Source organism: Syngnathus acus, chromosome 10, assembly GCF_901709675.1.
Source record: "Syngnathus acus chromosome 10, fSynAcu1.2, whole genome shotgun sequence".
In the NCBI taxonomy this organism is placed as follows: Eukaryota; Metazoa; Chordata; class Actinopteri; order Syngnathiformes; family Syngnathidae; genus Syngnathus; species Syngnathus acus.
The window spans coordinates 20,620,512-20,644,796 of record NC_051095.1 but is presented as its reverse complement, the minus strand read 5'-3'; the positions used below and the strand labels follow the sequence as shown (position 1 = coordinate 20,644,796).

Sequence of the window (24,285 nt, the reverse complement as noted above, 5' to 3'; positions counted from 1 at the left end):
CATTCTTTTATCATCCACCAAAATATGATGTCATTAAAATGATAATTAAATAATTAATAACGTTTTTTATATTAATCTACATTGATACATAAGTGCAAGTTCTGTCTATCTCACCCTTTATCACTTCCTCTAGCTCGATAGTGAATGTTCCTGGCGAATGGACCTTAAGGCGGGAGTTTCTGCGTTTACAGACAGAGGATCGAGAAGAGAGCCGACATAGAGGCCATAGAGTTGGTGGGGAACAGCAGAGACAACAGGTTTATTTTTATTGTTATTCTATTATCACACAAGATAACATAAACTTAAAATTGTTTAAGATTAATTATTTTATAGTAAGTCATTTCTATAATTTCCTTTCCATTCTTAAATTCAATTGTAACACAAGGGACAATTTAATATTGACCAATCAATGGACTGTGTACAGCAGTGGTGCCCAGACCTTTTCAGCTTGTGAGCTCCTTATAAGATGACCAAGTGAAAATGATCTACCTACGATAGAAATGCAAAATATAAATGTATTTATGACTATTTAATATTGTGTATTCTTTCTTTCCTTTTCCTTTTAAGGATGAGTAAAGTATTTTTTTAATTGAATTTGGAATTCATCTACAATTCATATTGGTGTGTCTTGCATAATTGCATGAACCCACATTGCACGACACAGCTCATTGTTTGCCCTTACCTTACTCTGATGACTTGCAGCATACTCCGTACAGTAGCTGCTGATAGCCAGCTTCAAGTATACTTCCAGATGATCATCAGTCATAGAAGAACGATATTTAGACTTAATAATCTTCATGTGGGAAAAGGCTGATTTGCAAAAAACGGATAAACGAATAATGCAGTCAGGGCGGTGGCGCATTTGGATATTTCCCCTCTGTTAGTAAGTTCCAGAACTGTCCATGAGCCCTGAACGTTTTGTACCCTTTGTTGTATTTAATTTAAATGAATTGGAAACTAGCTACGCAGCAAGGTAAACGAACAAGTTAGCGCGGATTAACGCGCATCCATAAAGTGTAAAAAGTTCAGACGTCAGATTGGCTCCCCTGTATGTGAATCAGAAGACAAATGCCATAGTGGCAATGGATCCCCTACTCTTTAATGTCATGCGATCTAGTCACACTTCCTTCGCAATCGACCATTAGATTGCGATCGATGTATTGGGCACCCCTGGTGTACACTATGTTGATCTCCACACTACATAAATGAACCCTAGACACATAGTACTGCAACCAGCCAATATCGTAATGAAGGAGCGCCAAAATCTGGAAAATGGTGATTTAAAGTCAAATGTGCGCCTTGTTTTTGCAGCAAATAGCAGAACAAGAACAATACAAGCAGCAATTATTGGCTGATCGACAGAGGAGGATCCAACAACAACATGAGAAGCGACAAATGTTAGAAGATGTAAGTGCTATTTGTTTGATTTGCCATTTCTAAACAAAATGAAATAAACTTGGATTTAATTGCAATGTTATCAGCATCAGAGGCGACAGCTGTCAAACGCTGCCTTTCAGTGGACAGAACTACAAGAGCTTGTGCTTGGGGAGGAGTCTGATAACCGTGACAACAGAATCTTAAAGATTGACCGATATCAGAGGAATGAGAGGAAACAGGTAAAAATGATATTTTGAATATTTTTATTCAAGTTGCAACAAAATGTTGTGGAGAATCTGGTTGAAAAGTGATTGATTAAATTGTCTTTTGAAATACCACTGGCAAGCCCTCGATCCTGATCCATGGGTCATAAACATGTGTCTTGGCAACAAAACTGTCAAGACATTTGTGGACAGCAGATTTATATCACACTGGTTTCATCTTCAAACACAAATACGAACTTGACTAATTGCTGAGTGACTTTTTCATTTCTAGCAAAGTATTTCACAGTCGTGATTTGAACTGTAATTGTTGTAAAATGTTCAACTCTGTTATGTATCAACAGCACGTAAGAGTAACGAGTTATGTTGTTTTGACACAATTTCTGTAAAAACCAACCATGAAATATTATTTGTTCACTATTTGCAGGGCAGTTTAAAGTTTAACATCATCAATGCAACTCATAATAGCAGTAACAGTATAAGCAGGAAGTAATGTGCTTTTCGCACTGTTCTGGAGCATGTTACTTAGTCATTTCAAAAGGGCACAAATTTGTTGTGCCCTCGAAATCATTTTTAGACAAAATTAGGAGTCTATCAGGGTTGCAAGTATGGTTAACCACTGCTAGTCATTCAATGGTTGAGCAGATATCTCATCAGTGTAATATTTTAAGATACAAGATACAAGAAATAACAAAAGCAAAGGTGTATAGATAGAGAAATGATTTGGGCATCGAATGAGTCTTCCGCAGAAATTTAAAAAGAGGTCATTGTAAAATATTTAGCACATGGCATTAGCTAAGAGCTACCCACCATCTTGCAATCTCTAAATATTTTAGATCCCACCTCTCAGAAATCATCTTTGGACCTTGGACTTTCCTAATTATTTTGGGTATGTAGTGTACATGCATGTATGTGCAATATACTACATGTAAAGGGGGTGTGATTTAACTTTTGCTTCAATTACTAATGTACGTCTACTAAGTTTAAATAAAGTGTATGTGCATTTTGTCTTAAACAGGACAATGCAGACAGACAGTGGAATGCTGATGTAAGGCCTCTGGACTCAGAGCAGGTAACTGCTGTTTTTTTTTTTTTTTGGCAAACACAATTTTGAATTCTTTTTTTAATTGTAGTTGTATTCATGAGCTTGAAAATCTATCTCAATTTCTCTGTGGACATAAGACTCATTTTGTGATTTGAAGACTGATATGGAGCAGATATGTGAGACAGTTGCTACATTCATGTGAGTGTAATGTAAAGAGAAAGAATGTAGCTAGCCATGAAGTTGATTTTGCACACCCCTGGTAGTAAAACCCGTGTTTATCATTTTGATGTGAAGTGAGTGGAAAAGAATGACTGTTTAATTCTATATTTGAGAGGGACTCCAGATAGGATTGGGAGAGAAGACCATGACGTACACAGTGCAGTAGCTGCAATGTTAGATTCTGACAACCTTTTAAGCCAGTGTTTATCACAGCAAGCTCTTCATTTTTGGTTTAAAGCCTTCTCTTTCTGTCTCGACTGTTTGCTGCACGTCTTCTCTTCCTTTCCTTGTTTTCTCACCGTCACCCTCCCTCTGGCATTCACAGCATGCACCCTTCTTCTTTTCTGCTATATTTCTTGTTCTGTCATTCGGTATTCTTTCTAAAGTGTTATTATTTTTAGTAGGTTGTCAACAGCATGCCTTCATGTACCGTCACTATAGTCATTCAGGATTGGAGGTTAAAGCTTAAAACACTTTAGGCACCTCTGTGCCGTATACTTCTATGTGTTGTCACTGGTAAGGACATTATACACCCAAATAAAGCAACTATTAAAATGTTTCCTTATTGTTAGCCAACCCTGATTGAGTCCACGCTGTCATTTGTGATTTCTTGTTGCGTGGTATACAGTAGATAGTTTTGCACTGCTCAAAATAAGTCAGTGTACAGCCTCATTGAAATGTAAGCTCTTTATTCATTTCTTAGTGAGAATATCAAAATTCTGAGGATAATTAGACTCGCATGTGGTTAATTTTGTAGTACGTTATAGAGCAATATTTCAACAGCAACATATGTAATTTGGAATCAGTTGCCCACATTAGCAGGAGTATTTTGTCCTATAATATGACAAAGAATTTCTACTCTGAAAGGAGGAACCTCAAGGTTTTCTAACACATCTGTTAAATGCACTCATTTGTGGTGAACTGTTTAGACTGGAAATAAGGGAAGAAAAAATTGGTTGGGGCAGGCGCCTGTAATGTGCCTGCATACCCCTCAGAAAGTAGGTTGTTGTGCCTGTGTCTTTATCTTATTAGCATACCCCATTATCCTTTCTGCATCAGCGGTGCATGCTCATCCTGATTACATCATTGTTGTTTACAAACATGGAAAGGGGTCTAAAGTGCTCTACGATGCGGTGGCTAGACATGCCTAAATACTGGACATGTGCTTGCTTATGATTGACATTGTTTAACTTATCTGATGAGCCCACAACCTATCCAACACATTATCCAGATAAACACTGCTGTCATATTTTTAACAAACAATATACAAAAGTGCTCTGGCAAAATATGACTTAAATTTACATTATAATCTGCATTGTTTGATTAGCCTTATCTGCCCTATCACTTTACCCCTTTTACAGTGTACACAAATTCTACTTCATTTAGTCGCTTCCTGGCACTGTCTGTTTCTATATGTGCTTTCCGTGTTTGCTGCATAGAGAGCTGTTGCTCCATACCAGCTGCTTCAGCTTAAGGCCAAGCACTCGCAGCCTCATCTCCACTCGCCAGCCAAGACCAAGTCTCCGAGCCAGCATCAGCAGCCTTCGTCAGGCAGGAGATCACACCGCACCCTACCTAAAGACCAAACGCAGCTCCTGTCCCTGCAGCATGACAACAGGCACAGTGAGAGCGAGAAGGACTGGGAGAGGCAAAGAGAAAAGCCAGAGGCATTTGTCCAAAAGCTAATGGCTAACAGCGGGAACACAGGCGCTCCTGCCGCTACCGCTGCCGCTGCCTTGTCCAGCTGCCCCGCAAACTGCCAGCGCTCAGCGGTAAAGCACTGCCTTTCTTGGCTATCAAACACCTTTTTATCACTGCCATTCCCCACGTTGTGTTACAGGCTGTCTGTCCTTGGTGTGGCCTTGTCTGTTCACAAATTACTGTTTCTTTTGATGCTCCTTTTTCCACCCACTCCTCTTACCCCCAACCCTACCTCTCGCTTTGTGAAGAAAATAAGTGAAATGTTTTGATTGCTGGTCAGAGGACAGAAAATACTCCCTTACTCAGAGCATTAGGACTAACATCCTTTTCTGCTGCTCAATTAGTAGTAAAGTGGGACTTGTCTAAGTGACTTTTGCACACTTTGTCAAAAAGATTGCAAAATCAAACTACTTAAAATGGGTTTTAAATTTTTTTTAAGTGTTTTAGTATAAGGTAGCGGTATATGCCCAGCCTAAAACCATTAATTGTTCCATAAAAAAAACACCATGATAGTGTGCTTATTATTGTTGACTCCTCCGTTAACTTTTAGGTCCAGTGTTTCTCCTCTAATTTGGTATTGCCAGAGTTTTCTTGCCCCGCAGATTCTAACGATCCTGAGGCATCATGATTGGACCCACTTGTACCGCACACTTACAAGCACAATCTGCTTCATGTTTTAGATGGATTACCAGGACTCCCAGTTAGCGAGGATGCTTTTAGCTGCTGGCCTCCCCAACGAGATACACTCAAGACTTGGCTCTGGTAGCAGTTCTAGTCCTTGTACGCCAGCCATGCAGAGAGCTCACATTAACCAGGTATTTCACAGTCCTGTCATGAACATTCACTGCGGTGCAGTGGAACCTCCAAGGACAATGGACATCTTACTGGTTGAATTTCTTTAAATTGTAACACATTTTCTCAGGGATAAAAGTGTTATTTCGCAAAGTCTTTGTTAAGAAACTGTTATAAAACACTCAGACCTCTTTTTTCATGACCAGTGGAAGTCTGGCGCAAAGTGTATCATAAATCTGCACTGAGGCGGGTTAGATTGGGTGTTTGTAATTTCGCAGATGCGCACAAGCAAAGCAACTTCACTCATTTATTTTTTTAATATGGTGTACTCACATCACACATAGAAGACATCTTTATACCTATTCCTTGAAAAAGCAACAAGCAAACCATGCATGACTGGAGCATTTTTAATGCCTGTGGAACCAGAAAATACTTCCCTCATTAAATACAGAATGAACTGCTGGCGCGTTAAATATGTCAGTCGACGTTATGTATCAGCCCGCTCTCCACAATAGGTAGTGTTCCACCCCCGCCCCACCAAAAGGTGAGTCCAAGCCAGTCGGATGATGCAAAAAAAATAAAAAATAGAATAATGATGATAATAAAAATCAATAAATCTATTGATTTCCACAATAATTCACAGGGTTTGATGCCCACTGTTGTCATTATTATATGATTATATCCACCACACGTATCCTTGGAGCTTGCGTATCTGCCTATCCGCACCTCGATTGGACAAATGGTCTTACTTTACGTCTAAATGTTCGACAGGGCGCACGTCAAATGACCCTTTTTATAGTACAACGCCAATCTTGGTGCATAATGGTCAGCCAAATTCCCAAACAGATGTCTTGCACCTGCCCGAAATTCGGGCTATGCTAGCATTTCTGCTTGTCCCTTATGCAGCAGACATGGAGGATCACACGCATGGACAATGCTGAAATTACTAATCGATGTCCTCCTACATTGCATGCATGATGGACAGAATGCTGCTTAGGTGTCTCGGTAGCTTCATTTATGAGCACACTCACATTATGAACAAAATAGAAGCTGCCGCCTGCACCACGATGCCTACGGTTTGACATTATCCACAGATCCTCCCTTGAGCAGTTGAACTCATCTCCCACCTCTTGCAAATTAAAAATACTCAATACAGCGTTGGGTTTTAATTTCACCTAAGTGGCGTGTCCTAAAGATCATACCTTGTCCCGAAAATGTTCAATACACACGCACGCATGTCTACCTGTACTTCAGGTCTGGACTATATTTTTCAGCTCTTCTAGCTTTTTCCAAGCTAAACTAGTTAATTACTACTAATCAAGGTACACATGTAAAATTGATAAGGCATTCCTTTACTCCTTTGTTGCCTGCTAAAATGCGGTCTCGTGATATGCTCAAATGCCAATCGACATTCAGTATGATTGTGATTTGAACGCAATTGATTTTCTTTTGGGTCAGAGGTTCCACAGAACACTACTCAAAAGGCGTAGATTGACATCTATGTGTATTTTCTTCCCTCCAGAATGCCAATTTGCGCTCGAGCCGAGTTGCCCCTCACAGCAGCTCCATGTCAAATATGGCTATCTCGGCTTTGTCCCCTTTCACGCCTGTATCGCCCTCAGATGATGTCTTCTGGGACTCTGAGACACCACCTAAGGTAATATTTATCTCTTTTTAACCGCACCAGTAGAAAGTAAATCAAGCTATTCCGGACCATAAAAAAATCTCATAATACATAGGGCACAGTTTGTTGTGTGTTCTTGTCAACGTAATCGGGTGGCAACCTGGCATCAAAAGGAGGAAGTTTTTGTTCCATAGATGTAAACTACCATCATGAGGTTGGACTGAACGAGTGCTTGTATTTGCAGAAAGTATGTGTGATTTGGGCAGAAGTTGACATTGAATTTTTTACCTCACAACAAAAACAGCCATGTGTTACATAGACACCGCTCACTTTCTCTCTGTGTCTAATAGTAACTGCTTTCCTGCTAGGTCATCACAAAATATGCCATTAGGTGTATTTACCAGCATATGGATTTAAAAGGACAACTTATAACTGCAACAGCAACAGGCATTGTCTATTTGCAATGTTATGTTGTTGAACCAACAGCAGCCATATTGAGCCAGCAGAGCAGTTAATAACTCAATTTCTCCTGTTATTGCTTTGAAAAGGCATCCACCGTGTCATGTAACCTAGCACCACTGGATGTGTGTTGCAGTTAGAGAAAAAAGTATTTCAACCAAATGGAATTTCTTCAATGTCTGGCTATAAATTGGTCCTTAATGTACTGGTAGTCTGATTGTCATCTAAATCACAACAATAAACAGTCTGCTTGAATTAATATAACACAAACAATAATTTGTTTTCAAATTTTTATTGAGCATATCATGCAAACAATCACAGGACTGAGAGGAAGAACTAAAGATTCAATTTGTTAAACTGGCTGAACCTCCTTTGGCAACAATAACTTCATCCAATCAATAAGTTGCAGAACAAACTTGTACAACAATCAGGATGAATTTGGGATGGAAAATACCTCTTTCAAAAACTGTTGCAGTTCAGCATGATAATTGTTTAGGTCATGCATGGCATCTCAATCGGGTTTAGGTCAAGACTTTGACTGAGCCTCTCCACAATATGTATTCTGTTGATTTGTTTATGTTTTATGGGCATTGACAGACTATTAGACAGATGGCCTCTAGTTCTTTTACAAAATAATTTAATAGACTCTAATTTGTTTTTCCATTGATGATAGCAAGATGTCCAGGCCCTGAGTTGAGCGCAGCACACCTGTGCCGTGATGCTCTATAATCCAACATGTTGAATATTCCCCATTTGAGGTCGGGCATCCTCCTGAGCGGTCGAGATCAGTCTAATCCTGTGAACCAGGCTTATTTTTGTGACTCTGGTTGAGCAGTGTTGCTCAACTGAGGATATGTGGACTCCTAGTGGTCTGTGATGTTGTTGCAATATGCAATTTCATGTCAGAATTGTTTGACTAGTTTCTAACTTTTACAGAGGAAATAGTTTGTGTTAACCGACAGGACTCTTGCGCTAATAACTGTACTTGTAAGGTACATTATTGAGGAAAATCTATGAGGTATTTTGCGTTTATATTTCCCTAATAATCGACAACTCTTAAGCTCTTACTTGAGGTTAGGTTCATTAAAAACTGTGTGTTTTCTTTCTCTTTTGATCAAATGATTGGCGGATTGCTTTGGGCCTGTGTGGAGTAGGTCGAGAATTTACTCGTAAATGTTATTTTCCAGGTGCCAGAACGTACTACCTCTAAGTTCTACTGCAGAGAACTGGTGAAGGGACACAACAGGGCTGCTTCCAGGTAATAGCAGTATTTTCATTATCATTTTACTATATTTTTGATATGTCCAAAATAGCTCTGATTTACATGATTTACTTGGAATGATTAAGGCAGCTGAATCCTTAGTCAGGGCTGACACTTTTCAAAAAAGATAATGGTGTTTCTTTTCTCTGTGATATCTTTAAGACATTAATGAATCATAAGAGGATTTATTTCACTTGTCCTTATGAAGACGTAAATATACAATAGCAGAATTGTAATTTTGTTAACCGGTTACCCATATCAGCAAAATGTTGCATCCGTTTGGGTGAATGCATAACACAATGCAAAGAGTCTGCCCATGGGATCCAACTTTTAATTTATTAAGTTGAAACATTCCTGATAAGATGATTCTGCCTTGCATTTACTCATGCCATAAACCGACTGTATTTTCAAGGTTTATAGGTAAAGGACTTTGGTCCTGTTGTTAAAATGCTAAGTAAAACAGTAGAGCAAAAGGCTTAAGGAACAATATACCTGTATGTGTGATTAATTTCCATTTTATGCTGTTTGCCTGTGTGTCTCTCTCACCATCTAGTGGCAGTCCTGTGCTTATGACAGATAAAAGCTCTCTGTCTCACGGGGCTTCTATCAGCAGAAACCATCCAGGTCAGATTCTCTCTGAGATTTCTTTTTGAATGTTTTTAAAAATAGAATGTGATATTCCATATAGATTATTCTGCCCACCATCGTTTTTTGTTTCTTCATTTGCATTCCTGGTCATTGGTGAAGTGTGGTCAAAAATGATTCTGGGTGTATAATTGTATTGATATCCAATACAATAGATTGTTACTCTAGAGCAGGGGTCTCCAAACGTTTTGCAAGGAGGGCCAGATTTATTAACGTGAAGGAGCCCGGGGGCCAATATTTTTTTTCGCTTCTCTTCCGGGGGGGTTGTCAATGGGACGTCAAACGCTGCGCGTTCGCTTCTCTTCCGGGGGGGGGTTGCTAATGGGACGTCAAACGCTACGCGTTCGCTTCTCTTCCGAGGGGGGGTGCTAAGGGGACGTCAAACGCTGCGCGTTCGCTTCTCTTCTGGGGGGGGGTGCTAATGGGACGTCAAACGCTTTGTGTGGCGGGCTCCATCTAGTGTGGAAACTGAGAAGTGCAACAGAGTTGAGCTCAAGCTTCTTGTGCGGGCCATATTCAATTATGTTTTCAGAATTTGCTGCGGGCCAATAAAAACTGCAGTTGGCCCGCGGGCCGTAGTTTGGAGACCCCTGCTCTAGAGCATAGGTGTCAAACCCAAGGCCCGGGGGCCAGATATACGGCCCGCCACATAATTTTATTTGGCTCGTGAAGACAAATTGTGCATTGACCTCATGTGTCAATGCTAACATTGCAAATTGTCTTCACTTTTAAAAACTACAGATATTGCTAGCAATTCTTATTACCATGCGGCTTTTTAAAATATTTGAACAGTTTTTTTCTAGTGTCTGATTTCAGAGCTCATCATTCATCAGTTTGTTGTGTAGCCTATGCTGTATATAATATTTGCATTAACAGTCATAACGGTCTCCCGACGGAAACTATGAGTACAATGTGGCCCGCGACAAAAATGAGTTTGACACCCCTGCTCCAGAGTGTCAGTAAGTCTTGCGTTAGAGGTACTGACTTAACCATTTTTCTTATTGTTGTTATCTACATAATTGTTGCACTGTACAGTGTTAAACTGCAACCATTTAGTTAGATTTGCCTTCTATCTTGTTAAACTGACAGCTGGGAAAAAAAATCGGATCCGATCCAAGATTCAATTTTGCACTCATAAAAATGTTCCATGCAGAACTACACAGTTGTATCGTCTTCCTATAAGAACTGTAACTAATTTGAGTTCTTGTACTGTAGAGCACTTCAAGTTGGAGAGTCCACGTGTGCAGCAGCGTCTTCAGCAGCGCAGACGGCAACAGAACGACATAACTGGAAGACATTTACAAGTAAAGCATTCTTGAATGTGTTCTACATACTGTAAAAGCAGTAGGCTATTACAATGTCTTGTTTGAAGAAGGCCTCACTCAGGTAGCATAAAAGAGATTATAACCAAAGTCCACACGGAACCATTTAATCTAAGTAGATAAAGCAAAGTAAATTCAATTATGCAAAACATCTTTATCATCACAAACACACACACACTCACTGCTTCTCTGATCTTGTTTTTCATCTGCTCACTTGCTGTATCTGACCTCATCTGTTTGCAGGGTGTCAAGACTGTTCTGAGCCCATTCAACAAGGCCACAGAATATTCCTCCTCTAGTGACGAGTTTGGAAGTAGTGACGAACAAGACAGGAACAGGTGAGCTATAATTCATAAATAAAAAGAGGTTGTAATAATTACTCAAAAATAAGTCGATTACTCAACATTTATGAAGCGGCAAACATTTGAGAAACTATGACACTTGTTCATAGTTTTAGCTATTTGGTTGTGCAATATGGCCAATGTAAGTTCTTTGCATTTGATACATTTGCAATACATCCTTTTCTGGATCTCTCTCCCTCACTGTGCTTTCCTACCTTCACATGCCCATTTTTGATTGCTTTTCATCTTGAAAACATAATTGTCACTCATTAAACTATTACTTAGATGTGTTCTAATTGCTTCACACGTTTCTATCTTTCTAGTTGTGGCCTCCCCAATGGAAAGGGAGAGAAATACTTAAAAAGAATACCAGATGGCATTGTGCTGCAGCCTCATCACAATCTTAACCAGGTCTTTACAGAACCACCCACACTCTCATACACACACACACACACACGCACACACACACGCACACATCTTATGATGTCACTTGTTTATTTGCTTGAGCTGGGATATGTCAAAGTCAAAGTCTGCTTTATTGTCAATTTCTTCACATGCCAAGACACACAAAGAAAACGAAATAACGTTCCCACTATCCCACGGTGACAAGACATAGTACACAATATACATACAAGTAAACAACACAAAAAAATAAAAACAAGAAGGCACAAACAATGAATAAATAAGAGTGATGAATAAATAATAAATAAAGTGTCACATTGTATCATAGTTGATAGTGTTAATATTTAATCCACAGATTTCTCAGATGACATCAGATGATACCTACATGCTGCCAGACCTTCTGCAGAAAATATCTTCATCAAGTCCTTCTCGCAATGCACTAAGCCAGCAACAGCGGACACGAGAACAGAAATACGCACAATCGCCCACGGCACCGCGATCCCTCACACCTCAGGAGCTACATGTAAGTACCGTATTTTCTGGACTACAAATCGCAATTTTTATCATAATTTGGCCGTGGGTGCGATTTATACTCAGGACCGACTTATGTGTGAAATTATTAACACATTATATCATTTCACGTTATTTTCACACTAAACCGCGAGAGGGCGCTCTAGGCCTGTGGAATAATTGGAACTGCAACTGACAATGAGTCTGACATAAGCGACGTAGAAGAGGAAGCGCTGCAACTTCTACTTTCCGAGTTAGCGGAGTTGTTTATAAGTGACATCGAATATAAAGATTTCGTTGGATTTAAAGATATAGAGTGTCACGGATGGTTTGATAAACTTAGTTATATGAAAAACTCTTAATATGTTACGTCAGCCATGTTCTCAGTTCCTTGTTTATGTGTTTATGTAACGCTAGCATACCGTACCTTCAGCCTGTTGTTGCCTATTTTTATTTTAAATTGCCTTTCAAGATGACACGCGGCTCGGTGGCGCACTGGGTAGCACGTCCGCCTCACAGTTAGGAGGGTGCGGGTTCGATTCCACCTCCGGCCCTCCCTGTGTGGAGTTTGCATGTTCTCCCCGGGCCCGCGTGGGTTTTCTCCGGGCACTCCGGTTTCCTCCCACATCCCAAAAACATGCTTGGTAGTCCGATTGAAGACTCCAAATTGTCCCTAGGTGTGAGTGCGAGTGCAAATGGTTGTTTGTCTCTGTGTGCCCTGCGATCGGCTGGCAACCGGTTCAGGGTGTCCCCCGCCTACTGCCCGATGACGGCTGGGATAGGCTCCAGCACTCCCGCGACCCCCGTGGGGACTAAGCGGTTCAGAAAATGGATGGATGGATGGAAATTTCCCCCCGAAATGCGATTTATACACCGGTGCAACTTATATATGTCTTTTTCTTTTTTATTATGAATTTTATGGCTGGTGCTACTTATAGTCCGGAGTGACTTAAAGTCTAATGTGCCTCTGTGTTGATCAGCGGACTGAACTTTGTTTTATCTAGCCATCGGTATCTGACTCACTGGATCTTCAAACATGGCTGTCTTGCTTTAGTTACATTTGTCCACTAGAGGAAGGTAGATAGACAGTTATGACCAGTGGAGTGATCTTGTAGTACTACATAGTTTTGCATTGCACTCGCACTGATCAAAAGTATGCTTAATTATATACTGTACGGTGTACCGTGTATATTAGTGTTTATAAAACTGCAGACTCATGAATATAGCCTTGAATGACTGTAATTTTCATTATTTTGTTTTCTTCAGGCTTTCGGCAGTCCAGCTAGTAACAGCATCTCACCTTCCTCTTCCTCTCTCTTCTCCTTTATCGATCCAAGATTGATCCCTATATCTTCGCCACCTCAGAGCCCAAGTGAGTACACTTCCAAACAAATATACAAGCTTTGTATGAATCACTTTGAGTTATCTCAGGTGTTATGAGACAAAATGTTTTCAGTATGTAGTAAGGGTGAGCCAATCAAGAGAGAGAACCACAGGAAAGGCTCTGTGGTGAATGTGAACCCAACCAATATTCGACCGCAGAGTGACAGTCCTGAGATCCGCAAATACAAGAAGAAATTCACCACTGAGGTGCTCTGTGCTGGACTATGGGGTTGGTACTTTTCTTTTGCTCTCAAACAAGTGTATTAAACAGTGATACTGTATGCGGGTCCATATCAATGTAAAATGCCTTTGTTGTCATCGCAATTATTCACTCGTCATGAAAATGTAGTAAAATAATGAAGTCTTAATTATAAACGCACTTCATCATATCAGTTTCTCTTTCAGCTCTGTCAAGGACTGTGCTCCTCTTGTGCAAATCAAGTGGCCGCTGTGTTCACATCCACAATTGTGCAAAACTGTCATTTTAAACTTTAAACAAGCTGCGTGGGTCTATGAAAATACCAAACTTGGTCAAGGCCACCAGAATTAGACTAAGCCGCAGGGTTCAAAACTTGAGGAAAAAGTAGCGGCTTATAGTCCGGAAATTACAGTAAATCATTTTCCTCAATGGTCCACCATGTACTCATAAAATGAGTAACTAACCAAAAATGCCCTCCCTGTTACCACCTGTCAACAACTCACATACAGTACATTGCTGTTTGCATGTATATTTGGTGTTTGCAATTAAATCAGTTGCGTGAATGTGACCATTATGCATTTTAAACAGCATAACATCAACTTAATTTATGCATTTCAAGTTTAATTGAATTTTTTTTTGTGGGGGGGGGGGGGGGGTGAAATGAGGAAACCTAGAAGTACCCTTGTGGTAATATTGTGTAATATACAGTACACGATAGAGATGTATGTTTTCTTGTGTTGAATATCTGTTGTGTATTTTTATTGGGTTTGCTCTGCAGGAGTGAATCTGTTGGTGGGGACAGAAAACGGTCTTTGGCTGCTGGACCGAAGTGGTCAGGGGAAGGTTTACTCACTCATTAGCAGAAGAAGGTTTCAGCAGATGGATGTGCTGGAAGGACTGAATGTGCTCATTACTATATCAGGTAAACAAACTGTCAGTTGTATATTTACAATTTGGGGACATTCTCAAGTTAATGGTACAGAGTGAAATAACCTTTGAAGAACTTTTCTGTAAAGTTTGTAAAGACTGTAAAGACTTTCTGTTTCAAGGTAAAAAGAACAAGCTTCGCCTTTACTATCTTTCCTGGCTGAGAAATAAAATCCTCCGGAATGACCCGGAGGTGGAGAAGAGGCAGGGTTGGACATCTGTTGCTGATCTGGAAGGCTGTGTCCACTATAAAGTGGGTAAGTAGATTAACATTTGTGCCTTTTCTTGATACTGCACGGCAAGGCAGACGGGAAGCTGCAGGTCTCTGTTTTAGTTTATTTGTTCATTAACTTTTCAAGACCTTTGTGTCCCTTTGTACAGTGCGTTACGAGAAGATCAAGTTCTTGATAATTGCTTTGAAGACTGCAGTGGAGGTTTACGCTTGGGCACCCAAACCCTACCATAAGTTCATGGCCTTTAAGGTTGGTAAGGTTTGGATGTTGTTTATATTCGATTTCACGGTCTTGGGAATCAAGGAACGGGTTGATGACGTGATACAGCCAAAGTGCAAGTTCTCAGGATTTTTGGTAATGGTTCTCAAGGCCAATGTAGTGGTTCTTTTGGTTTTGGCTTCAGTGTAGACAGTGTTTGAAGGTGTTATACCCTGCGCCTACTGTGTGGAGTTCTACTTCTCTGGCTTATCTGTGGGCATGCCAGTTTCCTTCCACATTGTGTGTATTAACTTACTTGTTGACTCTAAATTGGCAATAGATGACATTGTGAGTATGAATAGTTGTTTAGCTACATGTGCCATGGGAGGAGTTCATAGTGTACCCGCCTCTCACCCAAAGCCAGTTGACATAGGCTCCATCTCTCTTGCTCCCCAAAAGATTTTTTTTAGGATGGTAAAATGGTACCAATATACTTCTGACATGTACAGCAGTGTATGCATGGCCATCATTTTAAACATAACTAAACAGTACTTCTTCACATTTGCAACAACATGAATAAAGGTGGACTCACGCCGATTAAGGTCAGTCTGCAACCAAACTCTCCTTCAGTGACAGACATGATACATTCAGTCCATGAGAACCCCCACTCTCGGCGGAGTCTCATTAGAGCTGTGCCCCATTTCTTGACATCCAGCGTGGCTTGAGCTACTTTTATGTCCTTGCTCTGAAAAGGCCAACAATACACTGCATTTTGTATGACTTTGTGCCCATGTCATGCAGGTCATAAATGACATTTTCTCCTCTCTTCAGTCTTTCAGGTCCTTACCACAAAAGCCACTGTCTGTTGATCTGACAGTGGAGGAAGGCCAAAGGTTAAAGGTCATCTATGGTTCCTCTTCTGGTTTCCATGCAATTGATGTAGATTCTGGGACGCCATATGACCTCTACTTGCCCACACATGTAAGTGTAGTATACTCTCCTTCTGTACATAACTTGTTTAAACAATTTGATCTAGGATATTTACTATAACACCACCATAGTCTTGCTGTCATACACAAAAGATGAATAAAATAAGCCTTTATTTGTTGCTGGGAATGACAATATTGAATTGATAAACAATTTGGTTTTACGAACAAAAGAAGAATGCACTACTTGATAGTCTTGACATGGCTGTAAGAGGCTTGGTGATTTTTCTTGGCAAGTGGCAGGATAATTCACATTGCAAAGTGTCTGTTTGTTTGTTTGTTTTTTGTTTTTTACAAATGGTAAAGGTGCTGTGGAAGGGTAAAGTCTGCCCCGGTCTCACCTTTGGTCGTGACACAAGAACACGCTGGGGATAGTGTTACCAAGGCTTCATGGTCTCATGTTTTCACCTTTAAACTTAAAATTTGGGGAAGTATTTTGCATGACATGGATCTGGTTTGTGCCCTGTTTGACATGATTCCCAGCTGAAATGGAGCGGATGGGAACTTTAGGGCCTTCTGACATTATTGATGTACCTGTATTAGTGACCACCGTCTTGGTTCACATGGCCAAACTGTCTTAAATAAGAAGAAGCCGTAGCAACTTCTGTGTAAACAAAACATTATGGGCAAACAGAGAACTCAACATTCATAAAGCACACAATGTTTTTTGGTGTGATTAGTATTAGGACAATAAAAATAAAAAACTGCACTAAATCTTCCTCAAATTCAATCGCAAACATAGCTAATCAAACAGAACTGGAGTAGAGACTAAAGATTTAAGTAGAGAGGAAGGGCATGATGAAGTGTGTGCTCTGTGCCTCATCAGCTCACTAATTGTAGATATCTATCAGACTCAGTTGCATCCTAATCAGTCAGCATCAAGCCAGTCAGCACAAGATATTTTATAGTGCGAAAGGAAATGTGGTGAGGTAAGAAGGACTAGTAGCTGAACTGATGAAATAACTAAATAATCCATGTGTTTTTGAAATAACAGTGTTGTTGTCCAATATGAACAATAAATTGCCTCTTAATAACTCCTAATGTGGTATTTTACATGCAAGTGACTGTGCTATGTTGGAGTATCTATTGACATGTGCCACCAAATGATCAATTTAATTAATGGCCAATATAGCTTGTCTTTCCACCACGGGTTGTGTAGACTGCATGACAATAGCTGTGTCATTGATGAAAACTTTAGTATTAGGTCGTTTCTGTCGATCTGCGATTGGCAACCATTTCAGGCTGTACCCTGCGTGCCTGCTTGCCTGCCTGTCTGCTTGTGTGCGTGTCCCTCCAAAAATAAATGCCTTTTTAACTATCTTCCCACTCTGACAATGAGAGTTCCATTGGCACCTTCTGCAGTGGAAGTGCAATTACATTTAATTGTAATATGGCCAAAAATAAATAAAAATCAATGTTCCCTGGCATCAACTCCCACCCCGCTAGCCTGAAAGACTGGGCTAGGGTTAACATATTTATTTTATTGAATTGTGCAGATTATGAGTCACATTACGTTGGAAAAGAGTTAAAGTCTTAACTAGCTTTGTCCTTAAATATTACACAAGTGTCCAAAACATAATTCTCGACCTGTTTGAGGTCAAGCTTAATCAAACTAATTGTTTTACAATCTATTTCTGCTCTGCTGTGTGCGGGCGGACTTCTGGCGGCTCACATTCTGACAATTCTTCTACACTTTGTTGCAGCGTTACGTTATATTTCATGCGTAGCAAATTTTGCTCGACTAAGCTTTGCATGGTATGTTTGTTTTTTCCCAATATGTCATTTTCATACAAAATGATAAATGTCTCCAACCTATAAATGTGTCTGTGGATTGTGTGCGTGTCTCTTGCTCTCGCTCTCTCTATCTCACTCTCTAACACACATACACATCATTTCACCACCTCAAGCATGTGCTACTTTCAGTAATGAAGTGGTGGTAGGGTGAGAGCAGTAAAGTCGGACATTCGTAGGGAGAAATACGCTCTAAAAATACACTCTTCCTGTCCTCCTTTGCTTGCGTGTGTGTGTGTGTGTGTGTGTGTGTGTGTGTGTGTGTGTGTGTGTGTGTGTGTGTGTGTGTGTGTGTGTGTGTGTGTGTGTGTGTGTGTGTGTGTGTGTGTGTGTGTGTGTGTGTGTGTGTGTGTGTGTGTGTGTGTGTGTGTGTGTGTGTGTGTGTGTGTGTGTGTGTGTACGTGCGTGCACGTGCGTGCGCGTGCGTGCGTGCGTGTGTGTGTGTATGTGCTTCTAGTTTATTAAGCCAGTTTTTATCCAGCTGTCTACCACATTTGTGCCTTAACCTTCCATCTTGCCAAGTTCATTACCACCTTTTTCCTTCTTAAACTTCTGGGACTCCGAAGAACACTTCACGCCCACACAATTACTGGCACACACAAAAACACACACATTGCATCACTCACCCACGCAGAGTAGCATACATTAACACACACACACACACAAACGTCTGTGACTCATCTGTGAATCATCTGTGGCGGGTTGAATGAGCAATGTAACGATGCTGATGCCAAGACAGAGGATTAAGATTGCATTGCGTCTGTGGATGCCGGTGCTGATGCTGAGGATTGTGGTGGCTCACACTCTGGTGATGTATAGACTGTGTTCACTTGGCTGGTTAAGTTAGTGGTTACCACTGCCTAAAACCTTGCTGAACTCAAATGACTTATTGGCTCAAAGTAATTAGAGAATAATCATGTATTTAGTTTTATCATAGTTCTGTTTTTTTAGTAATTATATCAAACCAGATTTTATCACTTGTAGAACCTTTTTGTGAAGTGTTTTGTGTGTCCTCTTGTCACTAAAAAGTACCAACAATTGTAATAGTTGTACTGTATACTGCCCGTTGGTAGTTACACAACCACACTGCAGTATTCTTGGAAGTCACTCATCATTTACGCTATTTTCATAATGTCTTTTCTCTGGCAATGTTACTATTAATGATCGTCTTTCTACTCTCAATCATTTAGAGCTGCACCTATTGAATATTTTGGTCCTACTGAAAACTTTCTTAACTGATTAAGTATTTGGATAAAAATTAAGTATTTAGATAAAAATTTAAAAAAAAATTCAAATTTTGTTTGCAATTGTGAATACACAAGAGAAAATAACACACTTAACATAATACTAAATGACTGTTTGAAGTGCAACTGTGTCAGGTTGTCAGCAAAACTGTGTGCAGTTCTTTTTGCCTGTTAAGCTGTCTTTGAAAAGTCACCCAATAGCCCTCACCAGCCTATAATATGGGACACTCACTTATTGGGGCACTTGGCTAGCCACTAGGCGGTAACACTGGCAACAGCCGCTGAATGTCATTGTCAGTATAATTAATTTGATGGGATTTTGTTTTAGCATCCTTAATTAGCGACTGAAGGTGATTCCAGGATGATGTGTTTCAATTGGTGGCTTTTTTAGTTTGCGATGGCGATCCAAACTGGCGCCAACAACAGTCATAAAGACGAGCCAAGACAGTCACCAAGCCACCACGCGCTGCCGGAGACAACTTCAAAGTAAAAGCATACAAAGGCAGTGATGTCTATGTCTTCTGTGCGTGTGGTTGTGTGTGTCTTTTACAGATCCAGGGTTCCATTCATCCGCACGCCATCATTATTTTGCCAAACAGTGCCGGAACAGAAGTTCTTGTTTGCTACGAAGACGAAGGCGTGTACATTGATACCTATGGGCGCATCACCAAGGATACGGTTTTGCAATGGGGAGAGATGCCTGCATCAGTCGGTGAGTTCTTTGTTTTTATTGATGTTTATTTTATTTTTTTTATTGCTAATGCAGTTCAATACCAAAGAAATTGTGTTATGTGTCTGAATTTGCAGTGGTGTATAGAGTTGGAAGGTGTTATACAATTTTAACTTTTAAACTTAAGAAGGTGTTAAATTCTCTAAAAGTCGTAAAACCAACCAAACCCTGCATTTGCCAAAAACTGATTATGCAAATAGTCAGGCAGGTTTTTGATTCTTTGTTTTGAATTTTGCGTCTGCTTATTTCACATAACATCTTTCTTGTCACCCGTTGCTGAAATTGGTTCTCCTTAAGACTTAATTAATCTTTTGACGCTTACCTGATCTGAAATTTTGGGTGGTATGCTGTCATCACATGTTCAAACTGCTTGTTGTGACTTCACTGGTACTGTACTGTATACTGAAAGTCCCCCGAATTTCCAAATAGTGCTGTTCAACTTTAAAATGTCCGCTGTAGCTTTCAACAAGTTAACTTCTTAAATGTTCGGGTTAATCTATATTGCATAGTTTGTGAAAAGTGAATGCAACGCAAAATGTTCAATATCCTGCAACATCTTCCATGCTTGTGCAGCTTACCTACAGTCCAATCAGGTGATGGGTTGGGGAGAGAAGGCCATTGAGCTCAGGTCTGCCAACACAGGAAACCTGGAGGGGGTTTTCATGCACAAAAGGGCCCAGAAACTCAAGTTCCTGTGTGAAAGGAATGACAAGGTATGTCGTCACGACAAATTGTACCAATCTGCTCCAACAAATGTTTTAAATTAAGTACTTGGTAACAGTTATTAGATAAATTATTATTATTACTATGCCTACAAGTTTTTGTAAAAATGTATTTAGTAAGTACAGCATCAGACCCTCCGCGACCCCTCACAAAATAAATGTAAAAAAAAAAAAAAAGATAATTTGTACTTGGCGCTGGATGTTTTCATTCTAAAGAAATGACTTGAATTGATTATGGCATTTAATGAGTTGAAATAAATGATGAAATAAAAAAATGAATTATTGAAATGAAGCCATTATCTTGTGATGTAGATTCACCTGAATGTTGTCTCTTGTAGGTCTTCTTTGCATCAGTGCAATCAGGAGGCAGCAGTCAGATTTACTTCATGACATTGGGTCAGAACTCTCTTTTCAACTGGTAATAAACTAGACGTGCGGCACCAAGAACTTCTGCTTGTGCAGTCCATCAGTCTTCACGCTTGTCTCACTTTGTCGCATCCTGAATGTGAATTTTGACCAAGAAGATCTGTCTGTGAAAGTACATACTGACATTGTTTTGGAGCTGCATTTGTCAACATCTGAAGTCCAACAAATTCACTGGATTTTGTTTTTCCTCATGCATGCGAGGTCATCTTGTTTGGATTAATCGCATTCTTACTGCCTTTCTCTACCGACATTCCACAACCCAAAATTCTGCTGCAGTCATTCTTTCAAACAGCATCCATGTGATGGAATGAAAGGTGGAAGAATAAGAGCTTTACTATCTCTTGTTTACGGAAATCATCTGAGAGCTTCAAAGAGGATCCCCTCACAGCGACAAACAGACCACACATTTGGTTGCTCATCACATTACTTTAATCACTTTAACCACTTTCCAAATTGCTTGTCAGCTGTCAGAATTGCTTGAGTTATTCAAACAGCCACATGGAGATGTTTAACCCCTGTGGCTGATGTTAAATGTTGAATGTATGAAAGTACCTTCGTGAAAAAGAAACAAGATTTACTACGCATCACGCGTAGTAGTTCCTCATTCCTTCATTTTTTAGTTTTATCTGCAAACTGAATCTAATTTGCACCATCAAACATTTTTGTATTGCTAGATTGTTGATCTAAAAACAAGGCTAAATTTCTCCAATGACTATTAAGGAAAACGAAGCTCATTGAATTGAGTTCTACATTGTGATACTTAGCAGGCATCACAATTAGATACCACACAATCAATGTAGTTCAGTACTTAAAAGGTGCAATTGTGTAAAGCTAAACAAATGCACTCCAACAGTATTTCCAGGCTGTGTGTCTTTGCCTTGAACATATCCAAGAAGTGTATGTACGTGTATATGTCAAACAAATTGTATATAAGTGAATGTTTGTTTTTTGTTTTTTTAGAGGGTGAATGTGAAGACTGCTTTAAACTGGTTTTTTTTTTTCCCTTCAAATGACATTCATAAATGCACTCCTGTTTGACCTGTGATTAACTTCACAGAAGTGTAGCATGCTCCAGAACGCTACATGTGTGCACGTGACCAAATATTCTAACTTGCCCGATAAAGGGCCAGCCAACCTATGCGACAAACTTATCTTGAACCTTCCAGAGGTACAAGGAGATGTAAAACTTGAAAAATACATATTGGCCTTCAGGGACAGGAAATATCAGAGCAATTCTAAGACCAGTCCAGAAGGTGATTCCGTCCGGGAGTTTAAATTCCATTTTCTCATGCCAATATATGTTTTGCCTCTTATACCCATTTCCAAGAGCGTCCCTCCTCACTTACTTTACTGTTTGTGCCAGTCGACTGCAGTTATTTACAAATTCGTCCATATGTTACAAACATGTCATTCTACTACTCAGTGTCATTCCACATAGCTTTTTTTAGGGGTTGTGTTTACAAGAAGTGTCAACCCCCTGCACAATCCGCACATGCCGATTGCTGCCACTTTCGTAGTCGGAGAAAAACCCATTCCTAAAACACAGTCATTGTGTTCAATTGCCTTACTAGTGAGGACTATGGTCATTTTAGTTAGTACATGGATCTAGCTGGATATCAAGGATTTCGAATTAATCCTCAAATGACTTTTCTATAATTGTTACTTCTGGATTACTGGAAGCAAACATGCCCCCAGTGCGTCATCTCAGTCAAGCTGTATCACAAATGAGAAAGCCCGGCGCACTCCCGCCTACACTTCACTGATATCCGCTCACATCTCCCAAGTCTCCACCATCAAGTTTTCTCACTTGCTGCTGCATTTCACCCCCCTTCCCCTCCACTCCACTTTTATCTTCCTCAAACTCACGTTCCTCCAGTCTTTGTTCCCAAGTGTTGTTTGCTCTCTTTCCATTCCATCCACCCCCAGCTCTGCTGCCAAACGCTCCATCAGCATCACTAAGCTTCTGGTTGTGTCGTTGAATGCAGTCAAGTCTTGTTAGGAAACATATTGTGTTTGAGTACTGCACAAATACAGGAACGCAACAGGACTTCAGGTCATCAATATGTGCATTATTAATTTCTTCATAAAGTCATTAAAACTAAGACCATGGAATTGACCAGTACCGTACACGAGTTGATGCTTGTTGTCGGTTCTACCTTTTCCTGCATTTGCAACATTTGCAGTAAGTTTTGAATGTCACATCTAATGCAAAGCTGCATATTTTCAAAATGACAGTCACAATCTACAGTAAATTGAGCATTAGCTACTAGACTAAGTAAGGCTGTGGTTGTAAAGTGATGATGTTTAGGATACTGAAGAATCGTACCTCTTCTTGCCGAATTCCTAGTCGTGTCTGCAGACTAAGTGATGGGAAAAAGAATAAAGATGGAGAAAGTCGTTGATGGTTGCTTGCAGTGGAAAGAAGGATTTGAATGTTACATGAAGTTGCATTTGCACGATCTAAAATGTTTCAATCGAAGGTGCCAAACTAAGATGATGAGATGAAGGCAGTCTATTGCCAACAGCTCTCAGGTTTGCAGTATAAATGTCAAACAGCTATGTACTTGTCATTGTTCCTTCATTCCAAGAGGCAAAAGAGATTATTTTGTAGGCAAATACATATGTGAAAACCTGCATTTTGCCTATTTCCAAACCCTGTATCAATGCTAAAGATTTGTTACTTTGGTTTCTGTTTTTTTGCACTGGATTTTTGGATTTTTTGATTGCTTCAGTTTAATGGCATGCTAATATGTTTGTATGCAAAATGGCAGAAAACAATAAATATTGAATTAAGTTCACTCCATTGTTGTTTGTGGCTTCCAACATAATAAACATTCTAGTGTTTGACTTTTGCTTTGTTTATGATTTGTCTTTGTTAATACTATAAAAATGAACTCAACCCTTTCCTTTTTAATTCAAGTAAAGCCTGTATCTCACTGAGCAACGAAGTTTAGCAAAGGTTTGCACATGGCTCGAATGTTGATTTTTCGTTAGGTTTCGTTCTAGGTCGCAAACAGTCGCGTTGATGTTTGCCACACATTCACCAACAGTTTTAAAAGTCAGCAGATTTTCTTTTCGAGAAATTTTGAACATGACTTTGTGAGAAGAGCAACTGTTTGCAACCTTTTAGCAACCCTGACAAAATACCAACATTTGCACTCATGGCTCAATGAGATACAAATTATTTATGTCAATTATATATCAGGGACAAGGCATCCAGGTCCAGGGATCCAGTGTGATCCATCGATCCTGTGGGGAACGCCACCACCCTACAGCTCTCCCCTCCACAGTCCCACTTCACTAGAAACAATCAAAGAAACCAGCCAGCACTGGTAAGTGTTTGATAAGTGTGTTGTTTTTAAATTCTCTGTGACGGTAAGCAGCAGAATGCGTGTATTACATGTGTGTATTACATGTTAGGTGTCAACCTATACCATCACAAGTTTGAAGAAATGCATAAATGCATTCAAAGAACATTTGGCATTCGATTCAGGTGTTTTAATGGTTAAATCATGGAGAGAATAGCA

At 39.9% G+C, this 24,285-nt stretch overlaps 1 protein-coding gene across 3 annotated transcripts in view; it reads left to right on the top strand.

The window, feature by feature from the left end:
• The window catches only part of si:zfos-2326c3.2 (mitogen-activated protein kinase kinase kinase kinase 4), a 48,468-nt gene extending 24,858 nt beyond the window's left edge, over positions 1-23,610 (top strand). Inside the window, exons 12-33 of one of the 3 annotated variants that reach the window (XM_037261015.1) lie at positions 134-257; positions 1,312-1,407; positions 1,482-1,616; positions 2,617-2,670; positions 4,302-4,634; positions 5,244-5,378; positions 6,878-7,012; positions 8,626-8,696; positions 9,253-9,323; positions 10,560-10,648; positions 10,910-11,004; positions 11,331-11,418; positions 11,765-11,932; positions 13,186-13,291; positions 13,376-13,531; positions 14,280-14,423; positions 14,551-14,685; positions 14,810-14,910; positions 15,691-15,840; positions 19,433-19,592; positions 20,184-20,323; positions 20,671-23,610. In XM_037261015.1, coding sequence (XP_037116910.1) covers positions 134-257; positions 1,312-1,407; positions 1,482-1,616; positions 2,617-2,670; positions 4,302-4,634; positions 5,244-5,378; positions 6,878-7,012; positions 8,626-8,696; positions 9,253-9,323; positions 10,560-10,648; positions 10,910-11,004; positions 11,331-11,418; positions 11,765-11,932; positions 13,186-13,291; positions 13,376-13,531; positions 14,280-14,423; positions 14,551-14,685; positions 14,810-14,910; positions 15,691-15,840; positions 19,433-19,592; positions 20,184-20,323; positions 20,671-20,754 — 2,770 coding nt within the window. In that variant the 3' untranslated portion in view covers positions 20,755-23,610. Of the gene's footprint in view, positions 1-133; positions 258-1,311; positions 1,408-1,481; positions 1,617-2,616; positions 2,671-3,187; positions 4,190-4,301; positions 4,635-5,243; positions 5,379-6,877; positions 7,013-8,625; positions 8,697-9,252; positions 9,324-10,559; positions 10,649-10,909; positions 11,005-11,330; positions 11,419-11,764; positions 11,933-13,185; positions 13,292-13,375; positions 13,532-14,279; positions 14,424-14,550; positions 14,686-14,809; positions 14,911-15,690; positions 15,841-19,432; positions 19,593-20,183; positions 20,324-20,670 lie in introns of those variants that run through there. The other 2 variants (XM_037261016.1, XM_037261017.1) reach the window with 2 other exon arrangements.
• The last annotated feature ends 675 nt before the right edge of the window (positions 23,611-24,285 follow it).